At 38.7% G+C, this 23,897-nt stretch overlaps 1 protein-coding gene across 1 annotated transcript in view; it reads left to right on the top strand.

Moving 5' to 3' along the window:
* The window catches only part of ABCC4 (ATP binding cassette subfamily C member 4), a gene marked incomplete at its 3' end in the record, with an annotated part of 120,726 nt that extends 97,223 nt beyond the window's left edge, over window positions 1-23,503 (top strand). Inside the window, 7 exon segments of the mRNA XM_009275812.1 lie at window positions 3,431-3,541; window positions 5,037-5,137; window positions 7,297-7,488; window positions 11,800-11,955; window positions 16,100-16,189; window positions 16,865-17,037; window positions 23,398-23,503. Coding sequence (XP_009274087.1) covers window positions 3,431-3,541; window positions 5,037-5,137; window positions 7,297-7,488; window positions 11,800-11,955; window positions 16,100-16,189; window positions 16,865-17,037; window positions 23,398-23,503 — 929 coding nt within the window.
* Between the last annotated feature and the right edge of the window lie 394 nt (window positions 23,504-23,897).

Below are 23,897 nucleotides of genomic sequence, written 5' to 3'. Positions count from 1 at the left end.
TACCTTATGCCCTCAGCGGCATGTATATATAATGTACATTAAAATCAGTAGGAGCTGTGCACTTGTCTCTTTAGGGTAAAATTTCTCTGTTAGAACAAAAAAGTTACTATCTGTCTAGATTTTGAGAGTTTACTTTGGGCTGTAATATAATTTGAGATACCCACACATATGTTTTAACAGTGCCGAAGATAAACATTTTAAAGTATGCCTGATAAGAATATTTAAAGAATCATTTTTGACATTTTCCTGGATTCCATCTTTAAGATAGAGAGAGGGAAACAAGCAATATTATGAAGCTTTTAATATTAAATAGTGTGCTAGGACTGGGCAGGGATGGTTAATATAAATCATCTTGGAAAAGTTTCCTAAATCTCACTTCTTTTTTACTTTGAGCAGCTTTCAGGGCTCAAATCTAATATACGGTATTAACATGACCAGAAGGTGTAAAATATTAGTATTCTGCAAGCATGAATAATATAATTCAGGTTTGCGCTGTGATTCTTTACCTTCTGTCAATTAAATGTTCTCTATTACAATGTTTTTCAAGATGCAGCAGAATGCAAGTTTGCAATTTTGTGTTTGTTAGGTAAGATCTTGAATTTTCTCTGTCGTGAGACATACCAGTATATTCTATGGCTTTTTTGTAATTTGTAGACTTAAAAGATTTCAGACCAGACCAGTTAATCTTTTCTGAAGTACAGTTTATCACAAGCTGTAGAATCATGCACACTGACCTCCGTGTTGAGCCCAGTAACTTGTGACCGGGGAAACATATCTTCCAAGGAGGCACCTCTAGCTTTGAATTCCCCATTTCTTAATATTTTCAAGTCACTAGTTATCTGACCAAATCAATTTTACAGTAGATGATAGCGAGGGAACACAAAGTTGTTTTTTAAGCTTTGTATTAAAAGACATCTTTAGTCAATAAACTGCATATAAAAGTTTCGCTATACAAAGAGGACTGTGACTTTTAAAAGAAATATTTTCTTCTATTTTAAGGTTAGATCTAAGGAACATAAACACACTTTTCTAGTCGATTTTATGCATCTCTCTAACAAAACTGTCAGTAAGACCCCTCCTGGGCAGTTCAGGAAGGCTGAGGAAACTGGGCTTGTTCAACTCACAGAAGAGAAGGCTTACAGAGGATTTAATAGCTGCCTTCCGGTACCTGCAAGGATGGTATCAAAAAGATTGTCAGGCTCTTCACAGTGGTACATGGTGGGAGGAGCAAGAAAACGGGTATAAGTTGAGACAAGAGAGGTTTAACCTGGATACAAGGAAAAACTTTTTCACCATGAGGACAGTCAAGCAGAGGAACAGGTTGCCCAGAGATGTTGTGCAGGCTCCATTCGTGGAGATTTTCAAGACTTGAACTGCATAAAGCATGCAGCAACATGGTCTGACCTCAGAGCTGACCCTGCTTTGAGCAGGAGGTTGAACTAGAGACCTCCTGAGGTTGCTTCCTCCCTGAATGATTCTTTGATACTAAATGTGTGCAAGCAATAGCCGACAGAAGAGGATACCTTTCATACTAGCTGACAAAGTTGGAGTCCTGGGTTCTTAAGTGTCCCAAAGAGCTTTAAATTCTTTCCTGCATCACAGAAAGCTCTCCCAGCCAGCAATGGTTTTGTTTAGCGCTTTTGGCTGGAGTGGTATCTTCCTCTATTTAGGGCTGAGCCTGGGAAACAGGACGCTCGCTTTGAACCTTCTTTCAGGGATGCCTATGAATTTGATATTAAATTATCTTTAGATAAAAAACATCTAAAAGGCATGCTGAGGTTTGACCAAACTTAAGTTTCCTTCCTGCCAGTGCAACATCCCTATAAGCAAGCTCATGAGTCATCAGAAGTTACACCATGATGAGTCTTTGTTAGTCCCCATGATTGCCATATTCCTTCCTGTATGCACAGTGACCCCAGTTACATAGGGAGGTTGCAGAATGACCCATCTCAAGCTGGCAGTTTAGTGCACCTTCCTGGACAATGGGATCAATGGAGCAAAACCTTGGAGCTGACAAATCTACAACTCAAGTGTCCAGTTTCCTGGTCTTATAAGTATACTATTGCACCAAAAATGACCTTTCATGTCACCAGGAAGCTGCCGTAGGCTGTTTCCAGGGACACTTGGCTCCTGGGTTTCAGAGAGGTACCTAAATTATCACGGTGAATTCAATTTCTGGAACTAGGTTTGTGACTTGATGCAGCGCGCTCTTCTGCATATGTCATTCCATGTGCCTAGGTGTATGACTGTCCATTAGACCATATCAAATGTCTTGTTTAATGAAACCAGCTGCTAAATGTGTGGTCAGGCATATGCAGTTAGAGTTGACGTAAATGGGACTAAGAGGTTACCAGCTCTGGACCTGACCTGGCTGCCTCTTGTCGTCCTCCCTCTTTCCTTCTGCTGCCCTCCAGAAGTTAGATGGAGTTCTGTTGGCTGAATTGTTGATTTAATCACTCTGTAATCTGGCTATCCAAAATGATCTGGCTTAGAACCAGACTTACCTCCTCCCTTTTTTTATAAAAAGGAGGGGTTTTTTTAGTTTGAATGTTTCCCAGCACTGGGCTGAGGAACAGTGACACAGTTGAAACAGTACTGATCTTTAGCGTGGAGTAATGACAAGCGATGCAGAAAGGGTTGGAATGGTAACCTTCTGCTATGACTTGTTAGCAGCTGGAACAATTCATCTGACTGCAGCCTAAGCAATAAATAATGCCATACTTTGTTATGGCTACTTGACTTCTGTTTTTGGCCCTGAATTCAAACACGTTGCCTTCTGTATTGCAATGTCTTTTCCTGCTGTCTCCTGTATCTTGTACTGTAGCATATCTATCTGGGATGGAATTTAGCACCAAATTGTGGACACCTGGATGTGAGTGCCCAGTGGAGATGTCCACCTGTGAGCCTCTCCAGAAGTAGATATGTGCTTTTAGTCAATTGAATAGCTCTTGTAGCTCCACTGGCTGTATTGAGTAGCTCTTATGGGAGCTTAACCAGCTGCACCTGCCTTTTAAAGACTTGGCTCTGGCAGTTGCGTTGTGATATGTTCTAGCTAAAAGCCTGTAGACGGTAGTCCAGCTACAGCAAATGTAGTTGTACTTCTGCTTTTTGTATAAGACTCCCGAGTCCACTAGAGTTAAAAAAAGGCTTCCATTTTAAATAAATGGACCATGCTTCAGGCCTTGACTGTTTTTCTTTTTCTTCCTATTACTGTTCGCTATATTAGCTGTGGTTGCTATTAGTGTGAAAACTAGGTTAGACCACTTCAGGAAAACTGGACAACATTCTGATCATCATCAGTCCATACAGACGTGCACTTGAAGATGGCAATGTTTGTTTTTTTAACAGCTTATATTTAATTTAATAACAATTATACGGCTTTGTTGTCTAATAATCCACTGTTCTTATGTCTTTTTAAAATACACTTTAGAGGCCTGGTTTCTGTTTTTGACAACCTCGAGGTGGTTTGCTGTGCGTCTGGATGCCATCTGTGCCATTTTTGTTATAGTGGTTGCTTTTGGTTCCCTGCTCCTCGCCAAGAGTAAGTACAGATGTTAGAAAAAGTTCACCCAGTAATTACCATGTATAGTAATGTCTAATTCTTTTTTATAGTTTGCTGTTTCTAATTGTTTAAGGACTGTAATTAAGTTAAATGTTTCTTTCTAGATCGTGATCTCTTCCTCAGTCTAGGGCACTGGGTCTGTGTCTGCTTTCCTGCAAATACTGGAGGCAGTTCAGTCATCTTCCGGGCTTAGGCATGCATCTACCATCATCCCCAAATGTGCAAACAAACTTGCAGATCTGTAGTCTTCACTTTCGAGATTCTGGCTTTCAAAGCAATAACAACAAATAAATCTTTTTCCCCACCTTTGCCTTTCTTTTTTGGGCCTACAGGGCTTTGCTTTTCATACTGAAACACCCACAGTGCTGCTGCTTAACAACTTTTTTGCTTTCTACACATGGCACAGTAGGCCAAAAGGCAAGCTAAAATTCCTAGGGATACTCTTCTAGTATCTTGGATCAGCAGGATAGGCCAGTTCCAGAAAGAAAATCGCCTTGTAATAATACATTTTATGTTCACTGTCACTCATGAACTGTCATTAGAGTATGCATCATCCAGGATGTAATTGGGTTAGGTGTACTAGAATGAGATAATAATCTAAAATATGAAGGAAGAAGTAATTATCTTGGACATGAAAATTAGTGCTAATTTGCTGGTTTTGTTTCTTTTCTTTTTCCTTTGGAGAAGTTCTGTATATGCATGTGTGTGTTAAAATTTGAACACTGTGCTGCTCAACACTGAAAATTTTGAGCTAGGTTTGATGTTATTAGAATACAAAAAGACAAGTCAAAACAATAATCCTGAATCTTTCCTTGCCTCTGGATAAGGAGTAGCTCTCTTGAAGTCAATAGAGCTATCCTAGGATAAAGTTCAAGTAAGTCAGAGGACAATCATGCTTAATATTGGGGCAGACAGAATTCATTTATTTTGTGAGAGTAGACCCACTGAACACAATAAATGCTTATATGAACGCAGGAAGAAATATTCTGTCCTGTTACTTTATCTGATCATTTACAAGAGTACAAAGTTGATGTAAATGTTCGTAACTTATTTTGAAATCATTTTACGCTCATTTTTTTATTTTAGTTTGTTTATTTATTTATTTTGGTTTAGGGGCTGGTAAGGGTTTTCCCTTAGAAAAAAGTGAAAAGTTACTAATTCTCAGCCAGATCGGGATGACCATAACAAGTCTTGAGACTGAACCTCAGTTTTTAGATAAAATACCAGGCCAAGGAGAATTGGGATTATATTTTCAAAGATACAAACAAGTTCTAAAATACACCAAAAAAAAATGCAGCAAGTAGCTGTTCTGCCTGCAGGTACTCATTGCACAGATGGCAAGTACGGTGTAACCAAACAAAATTCTGGCTGTGATGTTTCCATCATGTAAGTAACCTCATGAAAGGAAGGTTAACTAGAATTTTGTATAATTACCAGTGTACCTATTTGATTCTCTTTTTCCTTTGTTCTGCAGCTTTGAATGCGGGGCAGGTTGGTTTGGCGCTGTCCTACGCAATCACCCTCATGGGAACATTCCAGTGGGGTGTCAGACAAAGTGCTGAAGTTGAAAACCTGGTAACATTTATTTCTTCCTTTTCACCTCTTGGTTCCTTTTCGTGGTTGTGACTTGAGGCCTTAAGGATGGGATTCTTCTTAATTAACTTAGGGCATTAATACGTTAGCAAGTGATTCTAGGGTATAATTTGTTTGACTGATTTTGAATGTCTGCTGAGATGAATTGTGCCCAGTGACTGTCCCTCTCCATTCATAGTAAGGGAGGCTTTATAATCTCCCTTTACAGCGGAAAGGAGACTGTCTGGTTACAGCGTAGACAATTGCATTGCAGCTCACTAAAATGACAAGAAATTAATCCCTCTCTATAAGTGAGATTTATTTTAAATGATTTTTTTAGATTTGGGGTTTTTAATTTATTGTTATTTATTATTGCATTTTAATAATTGATTCATATCCCTCATGGCATTTTTTTAGGGTCCTGTTAATTCGTTGTAAGGGCTTATATCTTCTTAATTTGTTTTAAGTTAACAAATATTTGAAGGTATTTGTTTATATTTAGCTGAGAGGATTGTGTGTTTTCCAAAATACATAAAGTAACATGCCTTCCACCAATTTACAGTATTTACTAGCATGTTCTAGTTTGCCTATTTACTTTTTAAAGTTAATAGATAAGAAAAAAAAGACTATAAAAAGAACATACTGAGCATAAACCTGGTTTTTTTTGTGTTGTGTTGACAACTGAAGGTTCCTTGTAATTATGATTTGCTGACCATAGTCTAGGAAACACATGTAGTTCTTTTGTGGAAGTTACAAAGCCATGTTTAATAACAGGTAAAATTAATAATGTTAGATTTGTATTTTTTTGTCTAGCACATTGCTTCTTCAGAGCATTTTTCAGACATGAATAAGCTAGTGGTGACAGACTTCCATGAGAAATGGGGAGAAAGCTTTCAGGTTTTTTTGTACTAATTGGGAAGTTTTGGAAGTGTCAATCTGTGGGACTCTCTTATGTAGTGAGTTACTCCCTTGGAGGCTGTGATTCAGAAATACTTCGGAGGAGAAAGGCTTGCCATTCACTAAGCTGGCTTTGATGTGGAATGTTAATCGTTTTATGGAGTTATGATTAGCATCGACTTCTTTGACAGGTAGACATCCACCAAAAAAATCCCTTCTTATTAAAGGCTGACTACCTTTGGGGGAGGCAAGAACATTTCCTCTCTATTCTACTCTGCCAATCCTTCCTTACATCTTTTTCCTTGGAGCTTATTTTGTAATGTGGAAAGTGTAGGTGGCAACGAGGTCAGAGAACTTGCTGCCTGGTGACCTCTGCCGTTAAAGCCACTCCAGGCAAGATAAGCATACTGGATATCTTTGTGATGGTGGGTTGTTTTTTTTTTCAGAATCTGTCTAAGAGCAGATACAGTTAAATAAAATTAATTGTATTGAGAAGATGTATGGGTGAGGATGCGCACCAGAGCCTAAACAGAACTTTTATTATTTTCCCAAGGGGAAAAAAGCGTATAGACAGCTCAACTTCTGATTCTCTTCCTTCCCCTAAGATTAGAGACATCAGCAAATATTGCAGTTTCTTTCATATCTGGCATAAAATACATAGGAAAACAAGTTTTATTGCATCTAAGCCACTAATAATACGATGACTGCTAACTTGGATTGTGGAGTTGCTTGTGACAAACATATTTAAAAGATTTGCTGGGGATTCGTGCAGTGGTAATGATGAGGACAAAAAAGGGATGATGAAGCCAGTAACTTGATGCTAGTAGCTATGGTGAGTCTGCCTGTAGCTCATATGGCAGCTTCATTTCTAGCTTTGTCTTCCCAGCACACAGCAAAATGGTGTCATCTTAGCCAAGACTGACAGACAACTCTCATAGCTTAGATTTCTTAATACTTATGCACATACTTAGTTTTGTAATTAATCCTACTGATTAGAATTGAATGCTTGTGTATGGATTTATGTATCATGATAGATTTGGGTCTGTAGTAGGACATGAGATGCATTCTTTCCACTTTTTCAATTGTATAAAGTAAGCATAGGATGGTACCAAATACTCTTATCTGCGCTTAAAAGAAAAACTCTGGAATAATTTGCATTGAATCTTTATAATAAAAATACACACACACATATATATACATGCAATATTTGCAATATGTGCAATAAGCTGAAATTTATGTATATATGTCTTCTTTCCTCCCCTTAGATGATATCGGTAGAAAGAGTAATGGAATACACAGAACTTGAAAAAGAAGCTCCTTGGGAGACCAACAAGCATCCACCACCTGAATGGCCAAGCCAAGGAATGATAGCATTTGAAAATGTTAACTTCACTTACAGTCTAGATGGACCTTTGGTGTTAAGACATTTGTCTGTTTTAATTAAACCAAAAGAAAAGGTATGTATATGGCTGTCTTTGGCCATTCACAGAAATTAAGCAAAGATGGTAGGTTGACAAGAAGCTGTGTGATAAAAATACATTATAAAATACATGGATGTTAGGAAATTAGTAAGTGTTCTTTTAAAAAATAAGCCTTAGTCATATTTAACAGCAAAAGTTGGAACCTATTTATTTCCTGTAAATGTAGCATAAATGTGTCTGGGAACATGACATTTCTGTCTGTCAAAAGAAAGGGTTAAATATATTCGATAATTTTCGGATAAGATTTGGATTTCATTAGAAAGTGGCAGACATTCAAAGTACAGACTAAGCCCGAAATGTTTGTTCATATCCAAAGCAAATGGAGCTGCATTAGGAAACTGAGGGTGCAGTAGAGGGAACGTAAATGGAACGAAGGGTGTCAGCACACAAGGTGAGCAGAGACAATTGAAAATAAGGAATGTACACGCTCTTGCACAGAGCCCTGAATGGAAAAGAGAAGAAAGAAATACAAATCAGTTGCATAAGTTTAGAATTGGGGATTTTATTTCAGTTCCTTTCGGCTACCAATCCAATTAACTGTTGCTCTTAATTAGATTGGTAGCCAAAAGAAACGTAGAAATAAAACTCTTCCTCCTCTGCAAATTTGACTCTTCCTCCCCAACTTTGACACCATCCCAATTGAAAGAGTGCTGCAGGGAATGTCTCCCCCACAGACAAAATTAAATTAGAGCCCTGCAGTGTTAATTCGTGCTTTGCTACATTTCAAATGCACATGTACTTTTTTGATTAGGATATCTTCCCTAGGAGGCTGGTTCAACTCTCTACAATCATTGCCCTCGCCTCATTTGTAACATGCTTTTCCATTCAGTCCCAAACCTGTTTCGTTGCTCAAGTGGACCTTTTTAATAACATGCATGTTACCAGAATTCAACCCAACTTTGCTGCATGGAGATGATCTCATGGAATTAGGTATGGGTGAGTTAAAATGGTGTTTAAGAAGAAGAGCAAAAGGGATGTTTATCTACCCTCTACTTTTCTTGCCTATGGGCCATCTCTTTAGCTGTTATATATCACTCCAATGTAATAGCAGACAAGAAGATTTACATTTCTTAGTGAGAGACAGAAATAAAATAAAATTAAAAACGGAAGCAAGAGATATTAGCAGTGTATGACTCAAGCCTTGGTGGGGGCAGGAGGGAGAGGGATGACTGGGGGTATTTATTTTTGCTGAGTGGTTATGCTGTGGTTTTGTCATCCTGAAGTAAATTTGCCCAGCTTGAGAGTATTGCCAAGAACTTCATGTTTGTTTTCTATGATGCTTTGCACAATACTGCAGTAGACTGCCACTGTGTAAAATAAATCTCCTAAGCATCTGTGCCCCTTATATTGGTTTTAATTATGGAGAAGCGTCTCTTCAGAACCAGGTTTCCAGATCCACTAGGGATTCTGCCCATGCGGCTGTCAGTGAGAGCTCCTATGCCTGCTCATACCCCTGGCTCATACAGACTTCTGGTGGCTGCAGTGCCACCGGCCGGATGAATGAGTTTAAGCTTCTGCCGTGCTTGTAGGGTGGTTTTTTTTTTTTTGGCCACCCCAGCGCCCAGTTTGGGAAGCTGTAGGTACAGTAAGAATGGAGGAGGTGATTACTGGCAGATCACTCATGGGTTAGGGTCTTTTTTGATCTGCTTGTGTCAGCGTTCAGTCGAAGCAGGCTAGGAAGGACCCTCTGTTTTAACGTCTTTGCTAACGTAGCAGAGTCTGCCAGAGACAGACCAGGGAGTGCTCACGTAAGGAGCTCTGCCAGCAGCTGGCTGTGATTAACCTCTTCAGCTACTATAGCTGCAGCAGGAGAAGGTTAGCATGTGCAGCCTTGGTTTTTAAACACCACTGTCTGGTTTAGGGTGCTTATGAATGCTTATTGACTAATATAGTGTTAAATGCACCTTGTCCTGACAGATCCTAAATCTGAGGGTATGGCTACATGAAAAAGTTAGGAGGGTGATGGTCTAGATTTATGGCATGGCAGCTGTTCGCGTAAATACTCTCACAGCGTAGCACGAAAGGGAGGTTGCCTGAGGGATAACAAAGACACGGGCAGTTTCAGTGGAGTAGCTGACATGCTGTAAATCTCACTCTCATTTTTTGTGCAGCTCTTACTTTGAAGTACGAGTGACGCTTGAGTAATGATGAGCCCAGCGTAGCAGGTGTACTCCTGTGTATGCACATGGCTTGCATCGGGCAACAAAATCCTGGCCATATGATTCCTGTTAGGTGGCTGGGACTCCCATCTGCAGACCGTCGCTGTGTTTGCACTGGCTATGAACATGGCCCTCTGAAAAATAAAATGTCTAAAAAAAATAAATAAATGTGTATACTGAGAGCTGTTTCAAATTCATGTCAATTTTCAGCAGCCTGTAGTCAATTGGACCAAAAATACAAATAGATTCCTCTAAATACTGAAGAGCATAGTCCTTTCATTTGATGCCAAACTGAAAGTGGGATTTTGACAATATGCAGAGCAGCTGCATTTTTATTTTAAGTATCAATGTATTTTTTATGTTTTTTCTTTATATCCTTAATACAATACTTTATATCACTGACATTTACAGAGAAACAATTGAACTTTTGTTTTCACAACTCTGGGTGTCTGTGTTCTCCATTCAGCGTTTTCTTTCTGAGCTGTAGTGTAACTGTTCTGAACTATTTTTCCTTTGTTTCACTGATATAATTTAGAATACTAGGCATTTTATCACTTATTGTAACAGATTTGCTTAGATTAGGCTGTATCTTTAATAAGCACTGTATAAATATTAATTAGTTTATATACAATAGTACAATAATGAATTGTTGGATGAAATTGTTGAATCGGAAAATAGAAGTAGAAAATACCTTTTAGATTATGCAGAGTAAGTTGCTCCTCGCAGTATGCTTTTTTAGTGTTTTGTTTATTTTTGATCTAATGTGGGCACTGCTGCTTTGTCTCTGACAGTTAGAAAGTTTCTCCTTGCTCTTCGATGTAATGTTTCCTGTGCTTAATTTCATTCCAGCAGTCATTACTGCATACATCTGAGTCTCAGGCAGTGGGTAATTGCCCTCTGGTGTCTGTACGTATACTCATGAAGGTTTTCATGTTTCTTCCTCCCTTCTGCACCCCAATCACTTCACCAGGCTGTATTGTACATGTTTAATCCTCATAAATCCTTCCTCATCAAATCAGTATCTCCAACCCATATTAATTTTATGTTGCACTTCTCTGAACTCTTTCCAGTGTGTTGATTTCTTTCTGGAAATGTAGCGATTAGAACTGAGTGCAGGAAATAACAAATCCTGCCAGATCAGATCTGTGTAGAGGGTTACTCCCATCACCTTCTCTGATACAATTGATTACTGTACATTGTTTTCTCTAAGAATCATTTACCTGAAGACAACATATAGAAAAAGAGTTTGCTGTTCAAGTAGTAGTTAATCACCACTAATTATATGTCTCCTCTCATTTATTAATGAGCCTACTTTCTCCCAAGTGTTGGTTTCATATGAAATATTTGTAGGTCTTAACCCCTTGTCATTAAAGTTATCAATCCCATATTTTGCGTTTTCTCTACCTCCTTTTTCTGAAAGCGTTACTTTTTCACATTGCATACAGCTTCTGATTTTTCTTTGGGAACATATATTTTATTATTCACTGTCTCTCCTGTTTGGAAAGGAATTGCAGCTTGCTCACGTGGCCTTGTAGTTTCAATACTTGTGTCCTCTCTGTTGAAGCTGTCTGAAGCATGAATACAATTTATAATCCTCCTGCTAGTTTTGGCTTTATTTTGGCTACTTTGACTACTTCGAAGTATTTCACCTTAACCATGCTAACCAAAATCAGTCTCAGTTATTTAAAATGGGAATACTGCTCATACATTGTTCCCAGAGTGCTTTATGGGAATCCTTTATTGGATTGAGAAGTAGGTGCATGCCTGAAATGATTTGCCTAAGATCACCCGCCAAACCAGGTTTAGTATAAAAATTAGCAGCCTTGAATCGCATTACTCTATACACCAAGCCGCTTTATCTTGTTTACACAATAAAACACCACACATTAAGGGAAAATCTTTCACCTTTGAATATGATCCAAGAAATTGTTGGGTATCCAAATGTCACCTGAATCCAAACTGATTTGGGGGGAGGTTTTTTCCTCTCGAAAAAATGTTAATTATAAAGAAGTTTTATTTGGTGCTTTGTCTACTATAAATACTGTGATGTTGTAAAACTGTTGCTTGACATATTAGTTTATCCTGAAAAGCTCATGATTTAATTGTACAAGCTTGGCTTGCTCTGTAGGTTGGAATAGTGGGAAGAACCGGAGCTGGGAAAAGCTCTCTGATAGCAGCCCTCTTTCGCTTGGCGGAACCCGAAGGAAGGATTTGGATTGATAAGTACTTGACATCAGAGCTAGGACTCCATGACTTGCGGAAGAAAATTTCAATTATACCTCAGGTAAGAGAGTGACTTGGTCTGCTATAAACATTTTCAATATAATGCTGTAGTATTTAAAATGCTTTGCAGGGATATATTCCCCCTGCACGCCTGTATGCAGTAGACACAGAAACTTTAGCAAGGTGTTATTCTTACTTGAGTAAGGTCTTGATTATTTTGAGATAAACAGAATCAGCTTTGGGGACGAGCATTTTCTTCCTAGTTTTGTCTTCTGTCTATTCCTCTGGAATACTTGTGAGTAGGTGTTAGCGGTATGCTGTCCTCCTATAGTCTGGGAAAGAGCAGAGAAAATCTGACAGGAATATACCAAGCTTCAGCAGTTCTATGAAGTCACTTGATCCTTTGGCAGCAATTCCTGCCTGATGCGTTGCCTGAAGCTTCCTTAGTAAGGGATTTTGAGGGACCACTTTCACTTCTGTAGTCACCCCTGTACAAACTGACTGAGGCTAGATCTAGAAAGAGCAAATGTGCCAACTAGAAGTGAGCTTTTCCATTATTTGGAGAAGGTTGGACAGGAGGAGAGCACAGGAATGGACAAGAGAGTGGGTCATTATGATCCATAAACAAAAACTTGGTGAGCTTTAGAAGCTGAATGCAGGAAAGGCTGCAATGCAGGAAAAAAACTAAGACGGTGTTGGGACAGTGGACAGCTCATCTCTGGTGCTGGCGCAGAAGAAAGGATGTTCCAAGAAGTCCAGTAGGTCACAGGTCTTCTCTTCTATGGTCTTACTTTCAAATGAGACATTGAATCAGAGAAGGGTTATATATAACCTCAAAACTTCGTGAAGGCAGAGCCTGTGCAGGTTACCATGTTTCATGAGAGCTCTGATCTCTTCCATGATCATTTGCTCCTCACTGGAGAGAGAGCGAGAGGGAAAAGCTCATATGTTGCAAATGCAAGGTCACGTTTTTGGCAAATAATTTGTCTGGGATGTTCTAGCAGGTAGATAGAACAGTAGGCTGGAAACCAGAGGAATTTTTTTGCCGTGTTTGGTGTTAATTCCCACATCTCTATTTTATTACAGAAGTTGTATTTAGAGTCCTTACACCATCTTTGTATCTGAATGTTTGCTAGCCTGTTGGCAGGATGGCATTCAGAGTCTATTACTTTCTTTAAATTGAAAATCTGATAAAAACGGTAATGAACAGTGGTTCTAAGCCTCTCTTGATTACCTGCTTTTTTTTTTTCTTCCTTTCCCAAGAATAGGAGTCAGAGAGAAGAAGCAGGTATGCTATTATCAAAAAAAAAAAAAAAAAAAAAAAAAGGAACCCCCGTGCTTCCTCAAAAATAGTTGTAAATCATGCAGTTTCTTACATTTCAATTTAGAAAAAAAAAAGATATGATAATAAAAAAAAAAAAAAAAAAAAAAAAAAGGTACTCCCCCAGCAATTGGATTGTTGCCTAATGCAGGATGTCTTTTGTTTCTGCATGCTGAAGGCTTTGTTATTGCACAGCGGAGGTGCTCACTAGAACTAGACATCTTTTATATGTAAAGAGGACTTTATGTGGATTTAAGTTCTATTTTTTGTTTGTGTGCAGCGTTCTTTTCTCCCGAAAGTAGATGATCGTCAGTTCATTCAAGGTCTACAGCTTTTTGAAAGCCTTGTCCGTAGCTATTGAGGGTGATTTCTACGTTTGGAAGAATTCAACCCAGTTGAATAAAATAGAATACTGAGACAGGAAAACTGCTGGTCAAATACAGTTTCTACATGTTGAGTGATGCAGATGGTCAAAGTTCACTGCATTTAATTATACATGTGTGTTTTTCATACATTATTCTATTGACATAGTTGTAAAACTATTTTAATCCAGTTGAATTCTGTGACTTTTATCAAGTTTATATGATAGGGTTTTCATCATGGTCCCAAAGGGTTTTAAGTGTCCAAAGGCTAGCAGGTAGCATTTCTTTTCCACGTGAAGGAAGACTTGTTTCCGCTAAAAATATGCAAAACTATGAAGTGGTGGTAGTAAGAAGAAGAGGAGGGTTTGGAATAAGGTTTATACTATAGTAAACTGAGTGATAGGCATTGTCTTGTACTGCGTTAATAGTAGTGTCAATAATAGAAATAGTAATGTAACATCAGGTAGTTATTTTGCAGCAAATATCTTCATAATTATGTGGGAAGCTAAGAAACCAGAGGGAGAGATGCTTATTAAAATTATAACATAAAACATGCTAAACAGAACCATTCCTAGAGAGTGATGAGGCAAGACTGAAGTTTTCTTATACGTAAGTTTAAATACCTACCTGGAGAAATAAAAATGTGCTTAGGCTTCTAATTGCTTGCTTGGATGGAGCTGTGTGAAGGTTGTGTTTGTAAATCTTTTCTATGCAAATGTTGTCTGCCTCCCTGACTGCAGGCATTTTTACAACAATTATTTACAGGTTTGTCTTATTACTTTCCTCTCATAAACCAGACTATTTTAAATAATAATCTGTGTCAGAAATGATAATTAAAAAATATCCTTATCTTCTGTTGCAGTACATGTCTATTGTTAGGACTTTTATAATAGTTTTGAACACTTTATAAATTCAGCCTCTTATTTTGCCAACATAAAAAAATGGATTGAAAAGGAAAATAAACGTAACAATACCTTCAAAACACACCAAATGGTGTATTAAAATATGTATTGTTAAACAAATTACTTTCTAGGTGTTGTTGAAGAAAAATGTTATTTAACCTGTTAATGGTTGGGGTTTTTTTTAAATCCTTTTGTTCATTCAACAGGTTTTTAGTGACATGTTGCTAATGCAACAGATACTTCCAAATAATTGGCATGTTATGTCAAGAAATGCATACGTTCTTTTACATTGCTTGTGGCATCTTCTGTCTTTGTTAATCCTTTTATACCACTCAGAGTGGTTTAGAAATGAAGACACAATAAAAGGGTTAAGGTCTAAATTCTGTTCTGATTTGCTGCAGCCCTTTGGAGCTGGGCATCACTAGGGTTAGATGGGGCATAAGTCACGACAGAGGGTAATCTCGGAGTAAGCTGAACTTACCCAATGTGAGTTAGACTTTATTTCCTAGGGGAGAAAAAAAGAAAACATTTTGCATAAGATTTCTCCAATTTAAAGAAGACTGACAAGATGATGAATGGTCTCCATTTATGATTAGCACTATTACAGCTTTTGACTTGTTGTCTTTATGTGTGGTATTAAGAGGAGTTTAGCCCTGAAGTTGTGTCAGTGTATGACTCTCAGGTCTGGCAACTCACGTTAGTGAGTACTGATCTGTTGCTTAAGGAGTTCTGGACCAAAAGTTGTCTTCCTGCTTCTCAAACGCTACATTTTCCAGAGTGAATTGATTTGTGCCAGTTTGATTAATGATCTGTTATTGGTCTGACCAGGAACTGAAGTAGAACAAAACTTGCTTCGACCATAGGTAAACCCACACTGGTACCTGAATGGGAGAAGGTACTGATTTGACTCCCTGGTGTATTTTGAGTTAGAGCTTTGCCCAGCAGTGCTCCAGTTCTACGTAAGTTTGCTTTGATGCTGTGGCAGTACAGATTTACTTCTATGTGTATAGGTTTAAACATTGTGTTGAAATGGTGAAAGCTGTGCCTCTTAGGCTCTGGTGGTAAAACTGAAGGGCTTTTATGGTATGAAATGAAAAAAAAACCCACAACCGAATAGAGAAGGAAAACCAAAAAGGCATTGTGAGCTCTTTGATTCCTCTCTGGTTGATGTACTTCAAAAACAAGTTTTCAAAACTGCCCAAACATATTTAGGAGTGTGAGCTCATTGACAGTGGTAGTTGCTGGTTTTCATTAACAATACCAGGAGGATAGCAATGATTTCATGTAAGTATATATATAGCTTGTGGCATCAAAACAGTGGCAAGTAAGTACCCGTTTGAGTACCGACATAACTGTGTACAGCGATTTGCAAACAGACCTGTCCTGTTTGGTAAATTATCTTCATACAGACTGGTTGAACACTTGCTTTCCCCCCTCCACCCTCTCCTCCCCCTTCAAACACACTATTGTGAAATACCCCTTTACATTTCATAAAAGACAGCTTGTTGTTTGATATTTCTGTGCTATTGTTGATATAGGTTAGTTCTGATTATTATTAAATTACCTGTTGCAATATAAAATCTGTGTTTCTAATGGAATGCTAATTTTACTGGGTTTTAGGAGCCTGTTTTATTCACTGGAACGATGAGGAAAAACTTAGATCCTTTCAATGAATACACCGATGAAGAGCTGTGGAATGCCTTGGAAGAGGTGACTTACTAAATCTAATAATGTACATCTGATATTTACAAGCCAAATAACACTACAGTGCTTGTGTGTGTTAGGTTTTAGATGTTTTCATCAGGTTTGATAAGGACATAGCTGTTGATGGAAAAAGGTAGACCGTTGCGTGTGCATTTGTTTATGTGTGTGTTTGTGCATGTGTGTGTAGACATGTATATTGTTATATAAGTCTTTTATGAAAAAGTTATCCTTTGGGATGATGCTTTGGTTACGTTTTGATTCATATCTTAGTTTTAATGAACATTAATAGATTCTTAACAATGTGCTTTAATGTTTTTAGAATTCTAATAACTGACACACTGTGTAATCCAACTTGGCACGTACTCATTTTGTGTCAGAATATAAAAGGTAAACCTTGCATACTTATTGTTGTGTCATCAGACACACAATAGCTGATTTAAAAGAGAGTTACTCATCCTACAATATCTGGACATGTCAACAGGTGCAACTGAAGGAGGTTGTGGAAGATCTACCTAATAAAATGGAGACGCAGCTGGCAGAATCTGGGTCTAATTTTAGCGTTGGTCTTTTGTGTCAGAATATAAAAGGTAAACCTTGCATACTTATTGTTGTGTCATCAGACACACAATAGCTGATTTAAAAGAGAGTTACTCATCCTACAATATCTGGACATGTCAACAGGTGCAACTGAAGGAGGTTGTGGAAGATCTACCTAATAAAATGGAGACGCAGCTGGCAGAATCTGGGTCTAATTTTAGCGTTGGTCAGAGACAGCTGGTGAGTCTTGCCAGAGCGGTTCTAAAAAAAAATCGGATCCTTATCATCGATGAAGCAACAGCAAATGTGGACCCAAGGTAAAAACAAATTCTTTCATGTTAAGATGAGCTGTTTTTTCTGATAATATAATCATCTGTACTGTAGAGATGAACTTAAATGCTTTGTATTTCTTGCAGTTTGTATTGTTATTTTATGTTTTTAATGATAGCATCATAATTGTCTATTCAAAATGGGGCGGTTGAGTTTTGGCTACAGAGCAGCTGATATAAACTAAGCGCTCAAAATATCCCTAATTTCAGTGCATTCCATAGAGTAGGGAAATTAATATTCAAAGTTTATTTGTCCTGCAGCCATAGACAAGAAGACAAGAACCTCCTTGGAAACGCACATCAGTAACATCAGAATAGCCATGAAACAAGTTGAGTTCTGTTGATTTCTGGAAGAAATGTCTCTTGGAAATAAATAAATAAAAATTAATTAATTAACTAAATCTTCCCCCAGAAAAACCCCAAGACTAGAAAGGTGAAAAATGGCTATAAACAAAACTGGATACTTCTGGTTATGAGATGCTATCCCTTCAGATGGCTCAGATGCCGGTGTAATAAGTTACAGATAAAATAGGGGTGGGGGGAAGGTAAGCTGTCCTAAACACCACAAGAATTGCAAAACAGATTTGGAGATGTTTAAAGCTATAGGAGGGACTCATTTATCATTCATTATTTTGTCTTGTATAACTCAGGCTGGCAGAACTTTCCTGAATTCGTTCCTGTTTCTTCTAGAAGTACACTCTAGTTCAACATCCAACCTCAATAGAAAAAAAAGTTCAATGACAACCCTTGTTAAATTGTTCCAATAGCTAAGTCCCCCCACTGTTAATTTTTGAAACATTTGAAACGCTGGTGGAAATATTTTGGAAACAATACTGCAAACGTACTGCATCAATTAGTCTGAGCTGAATATATAGTTCCAACAAACTATGGCTTGAGGGAGAACTCAAAGTCCAAAGAGGACAATAACACAGCAAGTCCCTCAAACAGATGCATTAAGGATTTTGTATGTCATCTGGGCGTGACTCATTTTTATAACATCTTCTTGGGGGAGAAGTGGTACCACTAGGGTAGCTTTGCAGTTCAGCTGACAATGTATTTCTAAAACCTTTAGAGAAGTGCATTCCCTTCCCAGAGGTTTTCTTTTTTCTTTCTTTTTTTTTTTCCTTTTTTTTTTCTTTTTTGACTATTAGTTTATTTTTGGCTGAGCTCTGATAGATTAACTGTGATTAATCATAGCTGTGGAAATTTAATACCATCTTACTCATCCTCCCTATTTTGGCATCTCACATGTGTGTGTTCTCAACTTACACTATCCATTTAATTGATCTTGATTAATGCGTGCTGCAATATATATTATAATAAGGTAAATGTTTGTTTGTATCAACTCTAGGCATGACAATACAAATAATAACTTGGAACTTCTTCTTTGAATTCAGTTTGCATTACAGTCATTATTACCTTTTCCTTAATGTGTTGCTATAACTAGAGCAGAGTATTTTTCAGCTGTGCAATCTGATAGGACGCTCATCAGGAAATGCTGATGCGGGTTTCTTAACTGAGTAGTTAGGGAGGCATTTTTGGCGTGTAAGGAAAACCTCCTCCTCTTCTGATGCACAATCCCCATACCTGGCATCCTCATCTCTAGCCTGGCGGCAAGCACACATCATATCAAGCACCTGGGATAGGAAACCATGGGGAGCTGCCGCCAGCTCTGGACATATTATTTCTTTTTTTGTTTTTCTGGCCTTTGATCTCCTTGCCTCAACCACTGCTGCAACCATGTGCCTTCTCCAGTTCAACCTGGAAGCAAATGTGAGGAGGCAGGGTTTAGGGGTGGGAGGAGGAGAAGGAAGGGTGAGGTGGCATGAGGCAGTGGATACAACAAGCGGGGTGAGAGGTGTGCAGTGTACCTTCCCCAGGGCTGGGGGACTGCCCACCATGTTTCTCCAGCTCAGCTAGGCCATTCTTATCTGCTGCTGAGTGAAGCTGAGCAAAGGAGTGAAGGGAAGGATTTTGGAGGGCACCTTTCTCCCTCCTTCCTACATCTTCCAGCTCCCATATGTAGCCTTATTATTTCCCTCATAGCTACCAGCTGCTCTGCATGCTGCAGGGGTGTCAGTGCTGTCGTGAGGGAGTGGAGGAGCTTGCCGTAAAGAAGGTTGCCCTAAGTCAGACTACTTGCATGTTTTACGTGATGACTGACAGATGTTTGGTTTGATCTTATCTTCTTGGTCCTGAAGTTGGCATTCTTACCCCGAAGAATGGAATCATTTTATAGCAGTTGAACCATTCTGGAAAGTTGTATGAAATCTGGAGCAGAAGAGCTGAAAACCTTTCTGTAGTTGCTTTGGTGATATATTGAAACAAAATCCTTAGTAACTGAGACTTTTCTTAAAATATTGAGTTAAGTTGAACTTACTAAGCTCTGTGCACTGACTACAGTAGTATGCGTTAACTTGTATTTTTACTGCTTATAGAGGAGAGAACTTTTTGGGAACAGTCAACTGCCATGTTTTTACGTTGGTTGTTCATTGAGTCTGGTAAAAACAGCCATTGCTCATAGTTCAGTTCATTAGCCAGCTTAACCTTGTAAGGTTTAACCTTTCATTACATCTAACTGCTATCTGTAACTGTTTCTCTTTTGGAGAAATTATCCAAAGCCACTCAGGAATTGTGTAGTGTGAGATACGCTTCCAGGACAATCCCAGGAGGACATTAGACTGAAGATAATGACTTATCCAGTGTTCCTTTTGGCAGCTTTGTTGCTTCTCATTCCGATTGTATTTATTCTTGCTCTTTAGATAGTTTTGTTTTGTTTTGTTTTTTACACAGTCAACTAATTCAGGTTACACCAGATCTTGAGTTGCTGTGAAACTTGGTGTTAGTTCCTCAACCCGTGGTGCCAGTGGGACAGCTATACCACCATTTTGTGTTTTCTTATTGTGCTGTTCCTTCTGATGGGGAATATTGTGGTTCCCATTTTCATATAATCAGATTAGGGTTGAGCTTTTGTCATCCAGAAGCCCTAGTTTGGTATTCAGGTTGCATCTTTGGTTTCTAATGTGCCTGAAAGATGGTGGGGTTTGATCCACTGAGGTGGGTGATGGAATCAGTTGGCACTTGCCTGGCAACTTTCTCAGTGTGGATAGATGCCACAAAAGGTCCATTTATGCCCTGAAAAAAGGACAGAAATGCTGCTTCCTTTGGCACTTTTCTAGAGGGTAGACGGCTCTAACTGGCATGTGATATAGTCTCTGCACTCTGTCAGCACATAATTCTGTACACAGATCTTTTCTTAGTCTTTTATATTTTCTTACCTTTCCTACCTTCTTCCCAAGATTCTTCTGGAGGTTACTGATGGTGCTTCTGCCTGCCACCCCAAAAACTATACTCCAAGATCTACCATGAACCTGAGAGAGAATCTGGTCAAGTCCCTATCAGAAGACATGGCTGCATGAGATTTCTTACTGTGATATTTGAAGATGGACCTATTAGGTCTGTTTCTGATTACTTTGTAGTCTCATTTTAGAACATTTGTCACACCCACAGTATGGCCAGCAGTTTCTCGTTAGGAATAAGCTTATATTCAAGAAATACCTGTTTAAGATAATAGTTTGGTAGTATCTATCTAAGAATGAGAAATGGTTTCTGCTGTAAATGTAGGAAGAGGTGGTGCTATAAGGAGTGCACGTAATGAAGGAAGATATAATAAATGAATGCAGAGGACAGGGATGTTCAAGGATGAGGCATTCTCGGATAACAGTAGGAATAACCTGAGAGTTACAAATCATTTTGCGCCCTTTAAAAAGTTGTTTTCAACATTCCTGAGCAAGCTACGATTCTCTGCGCTTCTTAGTAGCTCTGCAGGAAACCTCACCTTGAGCTTGACTAGAAGGAAAGAAAAAGGCTTTCTTTACATTATTCTAGGGAGTACTGAACCTTTTGTTTCTGTTTCACTATCTCTAACAATTGCAGAGGACACATCCCGTTGTCGATCTAAGCCTCTTCCCTACTGACTGTTTTCATGTATGGCCCTGATTTTTTTTTTTCTTTTGAAAGTAAGAGTAGTCAGGTCATTGAGGCATTGCTGAGAAGATAGCAAAAAAAGATACATGCATTAACACTGGGGTGAAAACGCTGGCATTGCTGTGATGTGGGGCATTAATGAACAACTTCCTTTTCTTAAGGAGATTGTTAACGCACAGGGCTAAAGAGCCTGGCTCTGTCCTGACTTCTGCTCCCGCCTCCTTCCCTGATTGCGTACTGGCCTTGGTTCAAAAGGAGGAGTTGAGGAACACCTGCTTCCCACCATGTTTTTTAGCTTCTTTTAGGAAGTGGGAGGAGAAGGACCAAGCCTTCTCAGATTGCGGCCCAGAACCCGGTTCTCTTAAGCTCGTGACAGAGCTTAGATGTTTCTGTCCCCAGATGAAGATGACAGTCAGCATGCACGGGAACTCTTACTTAACTATTTATGTCTTCCTTCTCTCTGATGATTCGTCCTGTCGTCAGCAGGGATCTGTCTATTCCTTTGTCGTGCTGATTGCTTAAACTTAGTTTGTAACAGAAGTTACATTCAGTCCTTCAGAGCATAAGCTTGTGCTTTCTACTGTGGAAACTTAACGGTTACTCCATTGCTCTAAGTCATCCTGTTCTTCCAAAGTTGTCTTTGTTCACTTTTTATTGTTAGTGCCTCCTGACATGGTGGCATCAGAACAATTCTTTTTGCTTAATTTATGAAGTGATACCAAATATTTATCATGTCAGACAGATTCAATGTAGAGTACTACTTCTGTCTAAGAAATAATAATTTGTTGGAGGAAGACGTGTTGCATGAATCTTTGTTGTATTTTATTTGATTTTCCAGTTAACTTTTTACAATTTGAAGAATTAAGGCTTTGCAAGCAACTGGTTGAAGCCAACATGGCTGCCTAAATATACCAGTTTATCCACATATCTCTTTTGTCTTGTTTTAAACCTATCTACAACATTTATTATATATGACAACAGTCATTATATATAAAAGTACAATTTCATGTTTTACTAGAAATCCTGGAAATGAGACCCATGCCTTCAAGTGCCTGACTTCTAGGCTGGAGCTTCCTTGGTCTAACTAACCCCAGTATATTTTGAGTTCTTTGTGTCTTTCTTCTATCTTGGATGAGAATTTTAGTTTCTATACCTTTTTCTCCAGTGTTGCCACTCATCATTTTTTTTTTTTTGAAGGCTGATGGGCAGTATGTGAGTATTCACGTGGCCTGGCTTTGTGCTCAGCTTGGGAGCCAAGGCTTCCTGTGCATTGTGGGCTGTCATGTGCCTCTAGAGGGCTTTCATCGCCTGATGGCTGCCTAATTCAGGTGCTCTGATTCACCTTCCAGCCATGCCTTTCCCCTTTCATTGACTAAAGAGAGGACTGTATAGATTTTCACATTTAAGCCTGACTGGTATGCTCTAAGTTAGGTGGTGTCAATGCTTCTCTTGTACAGTTAGTTACCTGAATAATCTCTGTGAGTATTGCATCTATTTTGCCTTAATGCTTGTTTATACAGCTAAAGAACATTTTAGTGTCTTAAGTATCTTTTGGTATAATTTTATTCCCTTTTCACAGTTCTCAGCTTTATTTGTGACAGTTATCACTTTAACCCTGTACTTCAGTGTCTGTGCACTAGCTTAGTTTTCATTCTTTACAAGACTTTTGTTTCCTCCTGATATCCTTTTCTGAGGTGGTTAATTCATGTAGTAGGTTGAGGCTCTTAACTTGAAAGCTTTTATCCCTTTCCTTGGGTTGTGTGTTCTAGTTAACACTTTTGATTTATGGAATATGCCAAGTTTTCTTTTTTCTGTATTCAAGTTCTTGAGCTACTCCAGTCCTAGTTTAGTTTACCAACCACCTCCTTTATTTAATCCCCTTTTGCAGTTGAAATCAAGAACCTTAGTTACAGGCTGTCTTGTGTTCATTCTTCAGTTGATTTGCAATGAAGGATGTTTACTTTCACCAACTTTTCTTCACTCCTTGCACAAACTAAAGCTTGAAAGAAAATAACAATGACTTCTTTTTGGTGTAGAAATCTGTAGGAATATCTGACTCTACAGAATTTTCCTCTTTCTGTAATCAAAACCTGGGAAATTAGTCCCCTGAAATGAAACCTATTGCTCTACTTGCAGGAAGAAACTCTTTCCTCCTCAAGTATTAGAGGGTAAATTTTGGAGTATGTTTCATGATATGCCTCCAGGTGGTCTAATATAACGAGAGGAAGAAGCACTGTAATGACTTCATAAGCATATTTTCTGCTATACAGTCATGTTTGATGAAGTCATAAAACCTGCCTGCCATTCAGTTATCCATGCAAGCATCTTATTTTTGTCTGCATTGCTCTTGCTGTGTTTCAGAACAGATGAGTTCATTCAAAAGACGATCCGTGAAAAGTTTGCTCACTGCACAGTGCTGACCATTGCACACCGCTTGAACACCATTATTGACAGTGACAGGATTATGGTAAGACAATTAACTGCTTAAAAAATTAACTGCTTAAAATTCTTCTTTTTTTTTTTTTTTTTTTTTTTTTTTTTTTTTTTTTTTTTTTTTTTTCCCCAAAGAATAATAATATTGACACAGGAGTATCAAGAAGGACTACAGAGCCCTGGGAGCGGTGGTAAGGGACTTGGGAGCACGGGTAGTTTTTTCATCAGTCCTCCCGGTCAAAGGGAAGGGGCTTGAAAGGGCCAGTCGAATCTGGCAAATCAACAGATGGTTACAGGACTGGTGCCACAGCCAGGGGTTCGGCTACTTAGACCATGGGACTCACTTTGAGAAACCTGGTCTGCTAGGGGCTGACGGGGTCCATCTGTCAGAGAAGGGGAAGAGCATCTTCGGTCATAGGCTTGCCAAG

This window comes from Aptenodytes forsteri, unplaced genomic scaffold (assembly GCF_000699145.1).
Source record: "Aptenodytes forsteri isolate BGI_AS27 unplaced genomic scaffold, ASM69914v1 Scaffold161, whole genome shotgun sequence".
Classification (NCBI taxonomy): domain Eukaryota; kingdom Metazoa; phylum Chordata; class Aves; order Sphenisciformes; family Spheniscidae; genus Aptenodytes; species Aptenodytes forsteri.
The sequence above is the reverse complement of the archived record's forward strand: the minus strand, read 5'-3'. Positions and strand labels throughout refer to the sequence as shown.